Below are 15,848 nucleotides of genomic sequence, written 5' to 3'. Positions count from 1 at the left end.
AGTGTAAACATACATAAAGTAAGAAATAGAATCTGAACATCGTTTTTTACTCCCACAATTATAGGTAACCTTTGATGAATCATACACTTCAATGAAGCAAAAAGTTTTTACAACTACCATTAGAGCTGACAATAAACTACACATTACTTTTAGCTTCCATTAATCATTTGGTCTGTCTGTAGACCAAACCCCTAAAGAGATATTTAGACTGTTAGTTTTTAGATAGTGTATTATCCATTTATAGAAGACAAAGAACACCAGAAAGTTACATTTGACAAACGGTGACCAGAGAACTTTGATCTTTTTACTGAGATTTTCTAATCAAAATAAGAAGCCTACATCGTATAGCAACTATGACTTTATTAATAATTAATTCAAAGGACAATGAATTAATCACCAAGTGGCAACAACTGTGAAATTAAACAACACAGGCAAAACCCTGAAAGATTTAAGTGATACTCCTTACCAAGGAGGCAGATTATGAGGAACCACTGAAGAGTTTTTTTCTCTCTCTTTAAGCTGTTATATATGCCGACATATTTGCTTCTTCCATCAAACTGTTGTTTTCCCAAAAAAGATTTTAACCTGATTAAGACACATTTTCAGCATAAACCTGAATATGTGTAAAGCCGCTGTCAATAAATCAATGCAAATAGATCTTTACGTGTCACTACTCCATTGTTTGCTTCAAGCATTTCATCAGACACCATAAAAACTGATCTGTGCATTATCTGTGGCACCAAAACAGGTACAGTTGTTGAGTGAACGTCCAAATATTGTTCTGCTTGTTCTTAGCTGTTTAGGCGTCCTTTCCTCTCATGTTTTGAGTCATTGAGATATTTCTGTCAATATTTCTTTTGTCCAGCAGAGGGCTTCATTTATAATAATAATAATAATAATAATAATAATAATAATAATAATGATGATGATGATGATGGTGATAAGCTTCCCTCTACAATTTGAAATTCATCTGGCCTCACCCCCTTACTTGATCAACACTGATTTATTATAACCACAACTGACTGACTGTATCTGAATGCTTAATTACTTAATAACCACTTTAAACTGAGTGATTGGCCAATGTAGCCTGGATAGTGAAACCAAATATTCACTAAATGTATTGTTAAAACATGAGAATGAAAATGAAACTGAAGTGTCTGAGAGCAGGCTTGAAATTAAAATTGTCATGTTGTTTGTTTATTGATTAAACTTTACTGCCATTTTAGGGTTGTCGTTTGTGATGTAACTAGGTGTGTGCTGCATTGTACCTAATAAACTGGCTGCTGGGTGTATATACATATGGATTTGGAAGCGTGAACCTTTCACAGTAAGCTTTTATACAACATATATTAATATTACAGTAAACTGTTTGAATCTGATTTTAGCTGCTTGACTCACTTTTTTTTTACACCCAGATGACCCCCTAGTCTAAGTACTTGCACCACCTTGTACTCCACAACATCCTGTGTTGACTCTGTGTCAAAATCTGACTCAAGCATTTTTCCACATAGGAGGCGACACACATAAGAGATGGGTTGGGGTCATATTCCAGTATGAGTTAGGTGTTTCTGTGCAAAAAATAGCCTGGGCTATAATGTATAATGGAAACTTTTATCTGTGGCCACATGTTATCATTACAACTACATAACCGCTGTATATTTACATTTCGCATGATTGTCAAATTTCTTTTTTATTTTATTTTTTTATTCCAGGTGAGATTCAAAACTACTCTTAAATAATTATAAAACGCCTTAGACGCCTTTTCTAACAGGGACAGCCTCCTAACAGATGCCCAGCAGCTTGTTGATCGGCCCATGTGTCTGTCATACTGAAGCACACACACGGTTTCTGTAGCTGCTGCTTGTGAGGCTGCGCTGTCTCTTTAAGAGCCGTCACCTGGGAGGGAGGAGGATGATGATGTGTGAGGGGGGGGGGGACAGGTGTGAGTTGCGGTAACGTCGTGTTTCACCGGGACACCGAACAGGATCTGAGCCTTGCGAGAACTTGACCTCCGACCCCCGTCGCAGCGTGTGTGTGTGTGTGGGGGGGGGGGGGGTCACCGTCGGGATGGGAGCTGTGGTGCGTGCGAGTCGCCGCAGCTCCGGCTCTCACGCCAACTCCACCGTCAGTGACGTGTGCGTCACGTGTCCGTCTCTTCCCTCGGTACGTCGGTCGTATTTTCCTCCCTGCGCCGCTTTTGCTTTAACACTCTCGAAATAAACAAGCGCAGAAAAAAAAAAAAAAGGGGGGCGCCGTGCTGAGGGACCGGCTCCGGCTCCAGTGTCACGTTTATCACCAGCCGATGGACGGAGGGGGCTTACACCTATAAGTTGCCATCAGTGAAGCACCAGCCTCCCGTCAGTTTGTGGCTCCACTGAGCCCATGTCATTGTAAACTTTTTTCTTTTTCTTTTCTTTAAATCCTCCGCTGCAAACACTGAGCTCCGACGAAGCGAGGTGAGTGGGGTTTGTTCCTAACTCGCGGTTGTAGAAGTGCTTCACCTTTTCTCCAAACTTGCCCGAGCTATCGTGGAGCTCCTACCTTTGCGGGCTGCGCTTTGGCTCAGCAGTGCTGGCCAGCTGCATGTCGCCTGCTTAAAATGGCGACAGCCAACGGGAGGAGTGGGGGGGGGGGACGCGAGAGAGAGAGAGAGTAGTTTTGGGGGCTGGGGGGCTTCGCCTCGTCCTCCGCTGTGAATTGGTTACAGTGTTTCCAACATATAATGGAGACGAGCCCATTAAGTTGGGGCTCACTCCGCCTAACTTGAGCGGAAGATGAACACGCATCATTTTCGGAAATGTTCGACGCCGCTGACGTTCCCGTCCAGACACTTGATGTTCGTGCTCTCTCACTAAAAACACGGCACGTTTGCTCACACAGTGTTTGTTTGTTTGTTTGTTTGTTTGTTTGTTTATGCTATGGCATGTTGACGCCTTTAAAAAAAACAACAACAACAACTTGAAGTGTATTTTCACACTAACCGGCAGAATTTCCCCATTTCTTCAGTCTGTGCTATGAATGAAGAAGTTAGAAATTACTTTGACCTCCAGTCAGTTATGACTAATGTTGTTTTTTTTATTCTTGCCCTATGAAATGTGTATCAGTAATTTATGTTGGCTTTTCAGACCTGTCTATTTTTTTCACAAGACTTGATAATAAGGTAATATTTGTTATCACACCGTCCACAAACTATTAACACACGTAGTTCGAGCTTATTTTCATGAGTTTGCAAACCCTTCCCTTGGTTATTTATCATGTCACTGTTGTCATGAGTGTGTGTGTGACTGTAGGGATTAGAGCAAAGCTTTCCCAGACAGCTAATTTGTGTCTGATGTCCACCTGAGTCCCAGGCACAGACATGCAGCTTAATCCAGCTACTTATTTATTATTCAAGTTACACCTTTTAGTGTGGCAATAAAACAGTTGCTGTTGTTGAGAATAAAAAGTGGACGAACAATACTTGTCGCCGGCCTCGTCTGATCCTCTGAACATCTGTACTTTTATTGTTATTGTGCCTCATCTCGATGGATTCACTTGTGTTGCTGTGGTGATGCTCAAACTCGGTGGCCGTCCACCCCACCGAGGGGTCTCACTCACTTCTGCTTTTTTTTTTTTCCTCCCTCGCTTTTAGGTTTGCAGCTGACACGGGTTGAGTTGCTTTGTACCAAAGGATTAATCAGTACAGCACTTACTGAAATCGTACCGCGGGCTCTGCACTTTTATTCATCTCACATCTTGAAAGTCTTCTTGTTGCGTTTTATTAGTTTGCCTCTCAAGCTAATGTTGTGATGAAAACGAGTGGTTCTTTGTGTGTGTCAGTCGTTCAGTTATGAGTGTGCACGAGTGCGGTGAGTTTTGTCTCCTCTCTGTGTTAATTCATGTATTGACAATTTACTTGTAGATCTTTTATGAAGTGTGACCACAAAAGGGGAAAAAAAAAAAAAAACACGACTCAGCTGCTTTTCAGGAGCTTTATCATAATCTTTGAGGAGACCAGTGTGATCTACTCGCACGTCCAGAGCGAGCAAGTTTGGGTCAGAAGCAGTAGCGGCCTCTTGCTCTGCTTGGCTGGTTAACAGCTTGTGATGTCAGCCATTTTAGGTTGGACAGCACAGAGCATGGTGCTCCGCCATATTTCTCTCCCTCCTCTCTCAGCAACCCAGTTTTAACGCATGCACTGGCAGTGGCCACAGCAATGCAGCCGTTTGCAGCCCACACAGCCATCCTCCTCCTGACCTGAGAGCAGTCCAGATGGGAGTCATGACCAGATGGAATGACAATGTAGGAACACTGTCATTGAGGTTTTCTTCATGTTGCCAGTATTGTACAAAGCATTGAAATGGGAGCGGGAAGAAGTTCAGACGCACAAAATATGCAAGTGGGGAGTCATGTTTGTTAGCAGAGGTGTGAGCGAGCGAAACAGTTGATTGACAGGAGGAGGTTAGCTGGAGCCATGTCTGTTAGTAGGAGTAAATTAAGTATCTGGCAAGGTGTTGCTGTTCTTGGAGAGAAGAAATTGTGGTTAATGATTTGTGTTTTTGTATAGTAGACAAAAAAATACCAGTGTTTGATTTGGAACGCTCTACACTCGTAGATGGTGAAAGGTTTATCCTCTGGTACAGACCTGATAATTAGCTTGTATATAGAAGTGGTTCTTTGGGTCGGTCAGCCATGCCTGTGTTGCCCGTTGTGAATACAGGAGCCCTGAAAGCCATAGGCCACTGCAGGCCAAACACAAGAGCCTCAGAGAGCAGGGAACAGTGGCTTAAGCAGATGACCGGACAGGGACTCACGCACTGAGTTAACAGGAAGAGCCAATAGTGTGCTTTGGCGACGACGACCACACCTAGCTGGGAGACATCAACACCACGTGAGGAAGGCAATGAAATAGGAGCAGGGCAGGGACACTCCAAATACCACTCACAGGGGTGTGTGGAACAAACAAGGCCCACTAGAGCCCGAGACTAGATGGCATAGGAGGTACGTGTGTGCTGGTCTGAGTAACCATATGTGTGCATGTTTACCCGCACGCATGTGCTTTAGAGAAATGAGCTGGTGGTAGAGAGAAAGGGGGTAGGAGGTGGTTGCCATGGGGACAGTAACACACCAGTGGCGCTGCCGACCTGTCTCCCTGGGCCAAACTTGCTTCGAGAGGGAGGAGAAGAAGGAACGGTTGGAGGGAGGGAGGGTAGCTCAGGGTGCAGAGACGTTTGGAAGAGGGAGGGGGAGAGAGGGTGAAGAGACCAGGGAAGAGGGAGGAAAATTAGCGAGGAAGCAAGAAACGGATCAAACAAGGAAAAAGCTGCCTGTGGTGTATACTTATTGTCTGTCATAGTAAAGAGAACATTAATTAGATGCACACAAATATCAGTATGATACACATAGTTTCAACTAGGTGATGAACTGAGTTGTTAAGTTAGCATGCAGCTGCACTATGCGGCGGAAAGCTGTAGGATTTCTGATGTGTGTTAGTGCTATTATTGGCCTGTACTCAGAGGATATAGCCTAGGCCGAGACAGGAGTCAGGACAGAGGGTGAAGGGAGGTCATGCTGGGTTTAGCCACTGATGAGGCACAGATAATATAGGTTATGAGCCACGAGAATAAAAACGTTGTCTGTGAGTGTCACCGGGAGATCTTCGAGTCTCACACACAGGCAAAATGGCAGCCTCACTACCTTAGTAAACAAGCCTCACACACAGGCATGCAGGCAGCCTCCCCCGCACGCCACATACACACACAAACGCGAGCACACATGCGCCCCCGCCCACCCTACCCCACCTCCCTTCTCTTCACTCTAAGTCTCACAGGAAACCCACACATGCAAATGCTGACACATAACAGACACAAACCTATTATCACCACATGGTCAGTTAGCGTATGTGCAAGATTCAAAGTAAAGTTTTTGGGCAATTCACTCATACAAGTGAGTCAACAGAAGTTGTCCGAGTCTGAAATTGTCAAGATTTGAGCTGCCCATTTCAACTCGCCAATAATGGCACTGATTGCATTGTGCATTGCTTCACCTATGTGAGGCCCGTGGGACTCGGCCAGTTACTGTCCTTGCTGAGGCACAACTTTTGCCTGCAGGTGTGCTCACACTACCACGTTTTTTGATTTCTCTCATGCAATTAGTGCACAGTGCAGACTTTGGTGTCTTCACGGCTGTTGATTCGTGCAAATCAGTAGATTTCCTACTTTGACGCCTTAATGCATTCACCATTTGTTTTAATTAGCATGAGGTGCTGAAATGCATGCATGTGCACATACAGACACTGCATGTCCACTGGCTGAAGAGCTCGGGTTGGAACATTCCAGGCTTAGCAGTGTAGCGGGGAGGAAAGAAGAGAGGAGGGAAGGACTGTGTGATTGTAGTTTTGGAGCAAGAAGGGGCGTTGAAGAGCGGGGGTTGGCAGGGTAGGGTAGGATGGTGTTGGTTAGTTGGTTAGAGGGGGGTATCAGGGAGGAAAATTCCTCACTGAAACACCTTAGTGCTTCCTCTACAGCAGTTAACACCCCTCCTCACCCCAAACTGGCTGCCCATCCCCCACCATCCTTTTCGCGTTCGCTCTCCCTCTCCTCTCGCCTGCCCACCCACACCCAACAGAACCACGTGATGGATGGCTGAGACTGCCCACCCATAAGCCTTTGTGTTTGTCATGTGACCAGTCTGCCTTGGCAGAGAGGTGCCCCCTGATGCAGAACTGAATGGCAGGGGAGTAGGAGGGGTGCACAACAGCCCAAGCCAAGGGCAGTTACTCTCTCTGGGGGGTGCAAGGGGGAACAAGGGGCATCACGTTCCCTCCACAGTAGCAAACTTCATTTGGCTGTTAACCCTTCACGCTCGGAGCCAAAGATAGGGCTATTAAAAACAACAAGAAAAAGATGACCAATCAGATGTGACTGCAGTGATGTTTTCATCACAGGATTTATAAAGTATTTCATCAGTGTTGAATTATTTATAGTGTTTGATTTGAAAAGAAATCCAAAAGTTAGTGAAATGTGTACACTCTAAATGAACTGAATACTGAGTTACTTTTGTTGATTCTTGATGACTTCTAAAGTGAACTGTGTACACCTTGGCTCAGTTAGTGTGTGAAGGGGCATCTGTCACATCCCAGCTCTGAAAGGGTTAACCCGGCTTTGAGCTAATGTGCCATGACCTTTCTGTGTCAAAGCAAGGTTGTCTGTGTGTGTGTTTGTGTGTGTGTATATTTGTGAGTACATGAGAAAGAAAGCGATTGCAGTTGAACATGCTATATTTGAATAAAAAGCACACATGCATTGTATGATAACGGCGAGGACAGGAGCATGCTGCTCAACTGACAGAAGTGCTGGTGGTGATGCAGCAGCAGCATTGTGCAGAGAGAGCTATGCTCAATCTGAAACTAGTCTAATATTTGCATGGTGGTGCTCTTTTTATGCAAATAAAGGACAATTTTAGATTTGGGTTATGTACCGGTAAAACAGTATTTGGTTGGATTTGGTTGAAGTGCCTTTGCATATACAGGGCTGGAATTTAAAAGGGTTTTAGGGAGCTCCTGTTGAACTTCTGTGAGCTGTTGAACTTTGGTGAGCTTTTTCTGGTCTGTGCGTGAGGTGTCATGTCGGTGCAGAGTGACTGGGAGAGCAATTGCCCTAGAGCTGTCCTCCAATACCGCATCACTACCTCTCTGTCAGAGGGAGGGAACGGAGGAAGGAGGGAGGGGAATACTTCTCCACAGGAAGCGTCACCATTTTGTATGGAGACAAGGCATATAGAGGTGAATTAAATTTTTAAGAATTCATATTGTTATGCAGTGTTGTGTGTTTCTGTCTGTATCATCAATGGGTGAGAACAGCATCTCTTCAAGGAACATCTGTTGAACCACCCGCTTGCACAGTTGTCAAGTAGAACCTATCTTAAGCAACACATTCACAAGTTAGTATCTGTGACAATCTTTATGAAGGTGTTCAGTGATGCTACAGAGGCTCTGCATTTAAAAAAAAAAAAAAACACACAGAATGTGCTCTCTCTGTGGGGGTGTGTCTGAACGAGGGGAAGTGAGACAGAGTTGTGTGGGGGAGGGGAAAGAAGGGGGTAGGAGAGGTGCTCTCCCAAAAAACCTTCAGTGAAGAAGGAGACTGAGCTTGTTTGAATGGCCTTAAAGGAGATAGCTTGGAGTTTCATGGTGCAGTGGTGTTGGGGAGACTAGACTTCAATTTAGGATTAACATTCTGAGCAACTCTGGACTTGAAGGACTTCAGGATGTACTATTACCTGTGCTGTTGATATTTTACCTGGAAACATCCAGCCATGTGTGATTTTTGTCCCACTGAGAGGTAACTTGCTTGTACTGAGTAGTGTAAGATACTGGATCTTATTTTCTTTTGTCGCACTCTATTCTTCCTCATTTGTCACTTTTTTTTGTTTGTAATTGAGATGTATCATTTTATTCCACTAATGAAACTCGTCCAACAAAATTACAGGGGTAAGTGTCATTCATATTGCACGGTGACTGACTGCTTGAAGTAAAACGTGTTCTCTCTCATTTGCAGGCCTCACAGATTTTCCTTCAGAATTGCAGTGAGAACTGCAAGTGGACTTATGGACAAATCCTTCCACCCTCCTTCCCCCATGCCTGGTCTATAGTTAGCTGGAAGCAACTCATATTCTCACTCACACCCCACTTACAGCCATTTGACCAGCCCTCCCCACCCTGTGGTCACACCATGGCCAGCAAGAGGAAGTCTACTACTCCTTGTATGATACCTAGCAAAACTATACGTCCTCCAGAGGAGGTTGAACAGGACTCTCCTGTTCCTCTTCGTGCATCCAGGATTTCAGGAGGCGGTGTGTCTAGCCCCCTAGACCCCGGAGAGTCTTCCAAACCAGAGGCGGGGGACACTGTCAAAGATGGCGGCGGCACTTACACCTGTAAGCCTTGTAACTTTGAAACCCATGACCTTAACTTATTCTTGGATCATGTGTATACCGGGCACCCAGACTTCCGTGCAGATCCCAGCTTCTTTTGTATGAACTGTGGGGTTTCTGCACCCAAGTTTGAAGGGCTGGCCCTGCACAATGCCAGGGTTCACCCCAGCACGTTGAACACCACTTTGCAGCTGAGGAAAAAGGACAGGAGGATTGTGGTGGAGCAAAATCTGGTGATGGGGATGGAGTCAGGGAAGGACAGTGAGATTTCCATCACCAAAACCCCAATTATGAGGATGCTGAAGGGCAAATCAGAACCTAAACGGATAGTTGTGTCGCACTCAGTCTCTGACGAGACTTCATCAGACCCTCATTCTCTCACTGTCTCCAGAGAGGCTGAGAGGAAAGAGACTGCTGCAGTGACAGTCACTCATGTTCCCACCATAGTGCACAATGGAACCACTAAGGTCACCCTGCCCTCTGCAATCCAGATAGTCAATGGCTCTGGAGCATTACCGATGCTTAAGACACCCATTACACAGGTAGGTGGGAGTTTTGCTCAACTTTTGCTAAGTTTACTCTACTTTCTTATATTCACATTTCTTATTTTACTTTTTCAATCGTTTTCCTATAGGTGGTTTCAGTGGTGCAAAACAGAAGCCTTCAGCAAACTGCACCAACCACAGCTTCTGCAAATGTTTCCTCTCCTTCCTCACCCTCTTCCTCCAAAAATCTCCCAAAGGTAAATATTTTAATTTACTTTTTCCGTCTCAGTGTTATGAAGCTAACTGTGTATTAAGTAACATAAAAATTTCTTGCTCTCTCAAATTTTCCTCCCAGGTAATGATTCCTTTGAGCAGCATCCCTACCTATAGTGCCTCCATGGACTCCTCTTCCTTCTTGAAGACCTCCTTCAGCAAGTTCCCATACCCCACAAAGGCTGAGCTCTGTTACCTGACTGTTGTCACAAAGTTCCCTGAGGAGCAGATCAAGATCTGGTTCACAGCCCAGAGACTTAAACAAGGTATCAGCTGGTCTCCTGAGGAGATTGAAGAAGCTAGGAGGAAGATGTTCAACACCATCATCCAGACGGCACCCTCCAGCTCACAGAACCAGACACAGAGTCACCACAGCCCAGCCCAACACACAATCACAGTCCTGCCTGCGTCACTGGGAGCCACAGGGATCCCTCACATCCTGCAGGGATCTCTTGTTGGCCAAGGAGGGGTAATTGTCACACAGCCTGTAATGGCCAATGGTATCCAGGTTAGCAGTGCTCCTGTTGCCTTGGCTGTCACACCAAAGCCCCAAGCAGCAGCCCGCCCCATGATGCAGGCCCGACCTACTGCAGCCCTGGTGGCAGACAAAGGCATCAGCATGGTGGTGGGGACAGTGGGCAGCAGCAGTACTGGGAGCAACATCATTAGCAGCAGTAATAGTAGTAGGAGTGCAGGAGGGGTCACTAGCAGTGTTACCAGTAGCAGTCAAGCTAGTGTCATCAACCTTAGTCTTGGAAGCAGTAATCATAGTAATGGTAAGATAAACAGTGTCAATGGCAAGCACAGCAGTACTATCACAGACTGCAATGACAAAAGTAATAGTAATGTTACCAGCCCTGTAAACGCTAAGAAGACTGATATCAGTAAAGCCAGCAACACCAGCATTGTGCAGAGTGACAACAAAGTTACCGCAGACGGCAAACCTATCAGCAGTGACAGCAACGCGAGCAGTGATGGACAGAAGTGCAAAGATAATAATGGTAGCAGCAACAAAAATACAACTAGCACAAGTGCAGATGATGTCGATCCCCCCACCAGTGACTCTCCAACCATTAAAATGGAAAATGCATCTTCCCCTGCCTCCAAATCTTCTTCTCCTTGTCCTGCAGCTCCTCTAAGCGGCACGTCTGGCACCCGGACACCAGTTAACACATTCCTTGACTCCAGTTTTTACAAGGGCAAGAAATCTCAGGAGCAGCTCAACGCTCTGAAGGATAGTTTTCAGATCAGCCAGTTTCCCGACCAGGAGGAGGTCGACCGCCTCATAGCACTGACTGGGCTCACAGTACGAGAGGTCCGCAAGTGGTTCAGTGACCGGCGCTACCACTTTCGCAACCTTAAAGGTACACGCACAAGCACAGGTGCACAGAATAAGTCTGGCACTGCAGCTGGAACAGGGAGCAGATCAAGTTTACCGGGGAGTGGCACCACCAACAGCGTCAACCCTGTTGACATGTCAGAAAGTGGCAGCAACTCTGGTTCAAAAACACCCCAGCACAGCTCTGCACCCTTGAGTCCAACTGCATCACAGATTCCCACGTCACCCACCACGCCTTCCCGACGACTTCCCAGACCACCTTCTCCTGATTTCACAGCTATCCGCTACAAGGAAAGAGAACCCCACCAGGTGAGAGTCTGCTGCTGGTGTAATAATCCATGAGCATAATGCTGAGAAAGCTTTTTATATTGACAAAATGTTTCCCATGTCATTACTTGTATGTTGTAGGGCTGCAGCTGATGATTGTTTTTGATTAATCAGATAGGTTGGAGTAGCACTCCATGTATTACTCTTTAATACATTCAGAATTTAGTATACAAAAGGACTGAAAATAACAAAAAAAAGCATTTCACAATTTCATAGGCAATTGGTTTTAGATATTTAGTTTCTAATGATAAGCAATACTCACACTGGAGAGACTGTAGCCAGAGAATATTATGGCATTTTTGTTAAGACTGCACATTTAAATGAATAATCAGAATTATTGCTCATTGGTTTTCTTGTCGAGTGGTCAATTGTTAAAGCAAGTCACATATTTTGTTCAGTTCAACTATTGATCTTGTCTATAATTATGTATCTGCATGATGTAGGTGAAGGCACTAGAGGCCAGCTTTTCCCAGGACAATGACCCATCAGGAGAAGAAGTGGACAGATTGCGGTCAGAGACAAAGATGACACGAAGGGAGATCCACGGTTGGTTTGCTGAGAGGAGGAAGAGAGTGGCAGCTGAGAAAAAAAAGGAGGAGGTGGAGCGGGCAATGAGGGAGGAGGACGACGACGAGATGGAGGCTGATGGGGACGAGCGACAGAGACAGGATGGCTCTGGAGAACTGAAAGTGAACCCTATTAAAATAAACCTTAAGATGCTAAAGGTGACGGAGGCCAATGGCAAAGCGGAGGGCGAAGAGTTGGATAGCCCCGCCTTACCGCATCAGTTCAGCAGCACACCTGCATCCTCCCCAGGCACCACTCCATCTTCCACCCCCAAACCATCCCAAACCCTCACCCCAACACCCAAATCATCCCATTCTCCCAAACCCACAGCAATCCGAGGTAAAAAGACAGCGGAGCAGCTTCACCTGCTCAAACAAGTCTATGCTCGGACGCAGTGGCCCAGCGCCGCTCAGTACGATGAACTTATCTCTGCCACTGGCCTGCCCAGACCAGAAGTAGTGCGCTGGTTTGGAGACAGCCGTTATGTGCAGAAAAATGGCCAACTGAAGTGGCTGGAGGCGTACCAGAACATGGCTATAGAAGAGGACCTTCAGAAGGGAAACACACAGATCCTCCAGGACCACTTGGACATCCACGGCAGGCTGGAGGACTCACAGGTATTAATGAATAAAGTAGTATTTACTCACTTTTTTGAGGAGGTAAAGGCCTCAGAACCAATAAAACCTTAGAAACAAATGATTCATCTGCTGCTATGATAGATTTGCACAACTTCGCTGGGTTGGGTTCACTTTAGTTAGCTGATATGTGGGAGAGAACATAGTGAAATGACTAAGTGTCACTGAACCTTTTTTAAGCTTTGAGAGATGCACATTGTTAACAACTTCAAAACCACAATTTGTTTTTATGTGTGTTAGTAGATACTCTGGGGTCTTTCATGCAAATGAAGGTGACCACACAAATGATAAAACATTTCACTTCCTAACTGCGTTTGTGTAGCGTGTGCAACAGCAACTTTATACGATTGCTTTTGCTGGTGTTGTAATTTCATTTATTGTAAAGCATTTCATTTCTTTTTGTTTTTACTTGCTCTGTGGGATTTTGATAAAACACAATAAAAAAATCTGCTTTGTGCTACGCTCCAAATATTTTAGAGTTCTGCACAAATTATTTGTTTTGTTTAGTGCTGAGTGAACAGGACACCTGGAAACTTGCAAAGAGTGAAAATATTTATTTCAGATCTTCGTCAACTTGACTGGAAATATTTCAGTCACAACAAATTGCTGTCAGCTACATAATATCAATAAAGTATTTTTTACTCTAGTCAGTACTCTGGGTGCCTTTTTTTTTTATTTGCAAATGTTATTTTGTTTATAAAGCCAAAGACACTTATATAATTTTTATCCAATTTTAGTACAGACTGTAAAAGACTCATTGTTTTGATTATTCCAGGTGCTTTGTTTTTTAATGCAATGGGCAAATTTTATCTCCACTGTTATAAGTAGTAGTATTGGCATTACTGTCTTAATAGTGTTTACACCTGTAGCAGTATTTATCTAACTGTACTTTATCTAGTAGTAGCAGTAGCTTAGCACTTTCACACTTTTGTAACCGACTCATCTCTTAGTTGTTGAGAGATTTAGCATTTCCCCTTAACATATTTTTTAAAATGAGTACATCAAAATGACTTTGAGCTGCAAACTAACATATACTCTTTGGCACTTTTGGATATATTCTCTCTGTTTCTTCAGACTTTTCTTTATTCTCAGTTACAGGAACTGGCTCAGGCCAGTGGTTTAACAGTGGACTTGGTGCAACATTGGTTCTCTGGCAAGGCGTCATTGCCCCTGACAGAACAAACTGCTGCCCGTGTGATAGGACCAAGACCAGTTGCACCAGGGTTACCAGCCGAGCCACGAACAACAGGATCCTCCCCTTTGGAGCCGCAGCCAGGAGGAGGGACGGAGGTGAAAATGGAGCAGTCGGTGTGTGGTGTCGCAACAGAGGAGAAGGCCAACACTGAGAAGACTGTGAATCCTACTGAAGGTAGTCTTCACGTCGAGAGTAGACTCTATAAAGCCAGACTAAAATAGATCAAACTGGGTGTGACACGTTGTGACCAGACTGTGGTCTGTAACTAACCATCATTTTCTTGATCTATGTAAAAAATGAATTTCGCACAGTTTTGCAGAGGCCAAAGTGAAACATTCAGTGTGTATGTTTTGTCTGACTGTCCAGAGATTTTCAGTTTAGTAAGTAGCAAATCATAAATCAGGATGACCCATAACACTTGTCACAGCATGTTCCAAACAAATACATGTCTGACACCAGTATACTGTGTGGAGTCATCAAGGAAACACATAGGTTTTCTGGACTGAGTTGTCAGTGATGGAGTTCTAATGTTATTTAATTTTTTTTAATTACGACAGGAACTGACTGAAGAGGCCTTTTGTCTGCGGATGGAATTCGCACACAGGTGGTCTTTGTGTTGTCTGAGTAAAAGACGACAGATGTGGCTGTAACAGGATCACTGGATGGAAATGGACCTTGAAGCCATGTCCACCCATCCCTCTCTCTCCTTCTCGCTCACACCCTTAGAGGTAGGCATGGCCTCCCTCGCTACGTGAGATGGATGCTAAAGCCACAACCCCCCCCCCCCCCTCCTCTCCATCCGCCCACCCCTCTCCCTGCCCTCCTTCTGCCGTTTTCTCTTCCCCTCACTACACACGTGCTCCGACACCCTCCCTCATATCCTCCCATCCACCATTTTCCCTTCAGAAGGAAGTTCTAGTAGGAACTCCACAGGAGTGGAGGTGGTGGAGGGGGGGGGGCTGTTCTGACAGCATTTTTCTGCTGCGTTTGTTCCACCTTCCCGCTGGGTTGAGAGAGGGGATGAGAAGAAGAAGAAGAGGAGGGTAGATGTGGAGGAACAAGAGGAGGAGGAAAAAAGGGAGAAGGGTGATTGAGATTGACACCTCAGCAGAGGCTGATGCGGGCGGGGGGTTAGGTTTGGACAGTTGTCAACCCTCAGACGAAGATCCGTGGAAGTTTGAGAGATTGTTCATAGTTTGTGTCGGGGTACGAAAAACTGCACAGCTCTTTGCTACAGGGTGCTTGCCTAGGCCTTAATGTACATTGAAATAACTTTAATACTCCTTTTTCCACAATGACGCACTCACACACTGACTTCGTGCTTGCAGCTTACTTTGAATGTGCTAGCTAGGCTGTTCATAGCATCTGATGTGAAACACAGCACTGATGTTCATCTTGATGTCTTAAGATTATTTTTTGGACATCTTTTTGTACTACCCTTTAATTTCTTATCTGTACACAACCTTTGGTTAAGTAGGACATGAAATCGTTTGGTATAGGAGAACGTCTGGATTGTTTCACCCAAAGAGGGCAAGCACCCTGTTGTGTCTAAAACAAAACATAAAAAGACAATGAATTAGACTGTATGGAATCTGGTTTGTGTTGTAGCATCAAGTGCATCTTTACGTCACTGACGTGTACGTACATTTGTTTTTATGTAACTTTCTTATAAAATAAATTTGACTGTAAAAGATGTGAACTTTCCCCAGAGTTCCATTCTTAGGCTTGATGTATACTTTTTACAGATGGTATTTGCAGAATAAACCGAATGTAAATAAATCTGAGGCTCAGAGTCCATTTCATAAAGTTCTCCACATGTAGTGCAGCAATAGCTGGCTTACACAGCTTTTGTTTGCGTTAATAAATCCCATAAAAAGCCAACAACCAACAATATATTAATTCCCCCCCTGTAGCACAATGAACGGTACTAAAAATAAAAAATAAAGCATTGCTGACCTTTTACACCTTTGTTGCACATTTCTCCTAATCTTTAAAAAAGCAGCTAATGTCATCCAGAAATCTCACAATAGCAAAAAGAGACAATTATTTAAAATGACTCGTTTTGTATCAGTCAAAACCCACACTATGTTATTTAAAATCCAAAAACCCCAGAA

At 44.6% G+C, this 15,848-nt stretch overlaps 1 protein-coding gene across 5 annotated transcripts; it reads left to right on the top strand.

Moving 5' to 3' along the window:
- The first annotated feature begins 1,846 nt into the window (after positions 1-1,846).
- On the top strand, positions 1,847-15,513 carry zhx3 (zinc fingers and homeoboxes 3). 5 transcript variants are annotated; one of them, XM_026367342.1, is made up of 8 exons: positions 1,847-2,456; positions 3,632-7,762; positions 8,538-9,455; positions 9,548-9,655; positions 9,754-11,319; positions 11,781-12,521; positions 13,614-13,908; positions 14,292-15,513. In XM_026367342.1, exons 2-8 carry the CDS (start codon positions 7,604-7,606, stop codon positions 14,300-14,302), a joined length of 3,798 nt encoding a protein of 1,265 aa, XP_026223127.1. In that variant the 5' UTR covers positions 1,847-2,456; positions 3,632-7,603; the 3' UTR covers positions 14,303-15,513. The 5 variants fall into 5 exon arrangements, with proteins under 5 accessions (XP_026223127.1, XP_026223130.1, XP_026223129.1 ...); XM_026367345.1 differs by lacking the exon at positions 3,632-7,762 and having other exon boundaries at positions 1,850-2,456; XM_026367344.1 differs by lacking the exon at positions 1,847-2,456 and having other exon boundaries at positions 2,664-4,281.
- Positions 15,514-15,848: the final 335 nt, after the last annotated feature.

Source organism: Anabas testudineus, chromosome 7, assembly GCF_900324465.2.
Source record: "Anabas testudineus chromosome 7, fAnaTes1.2, whole genome shotgun sequence".
Taxonomy (NCBI): Eukaryota; Metazoa; Chordata; class Actinopteri; order Anabantiformes; family Anabantidae; genus Anabas; species Anabas testudineus.
This window is presented reverse-complemented; position numbering and strand designations above follow the sequence as displayed.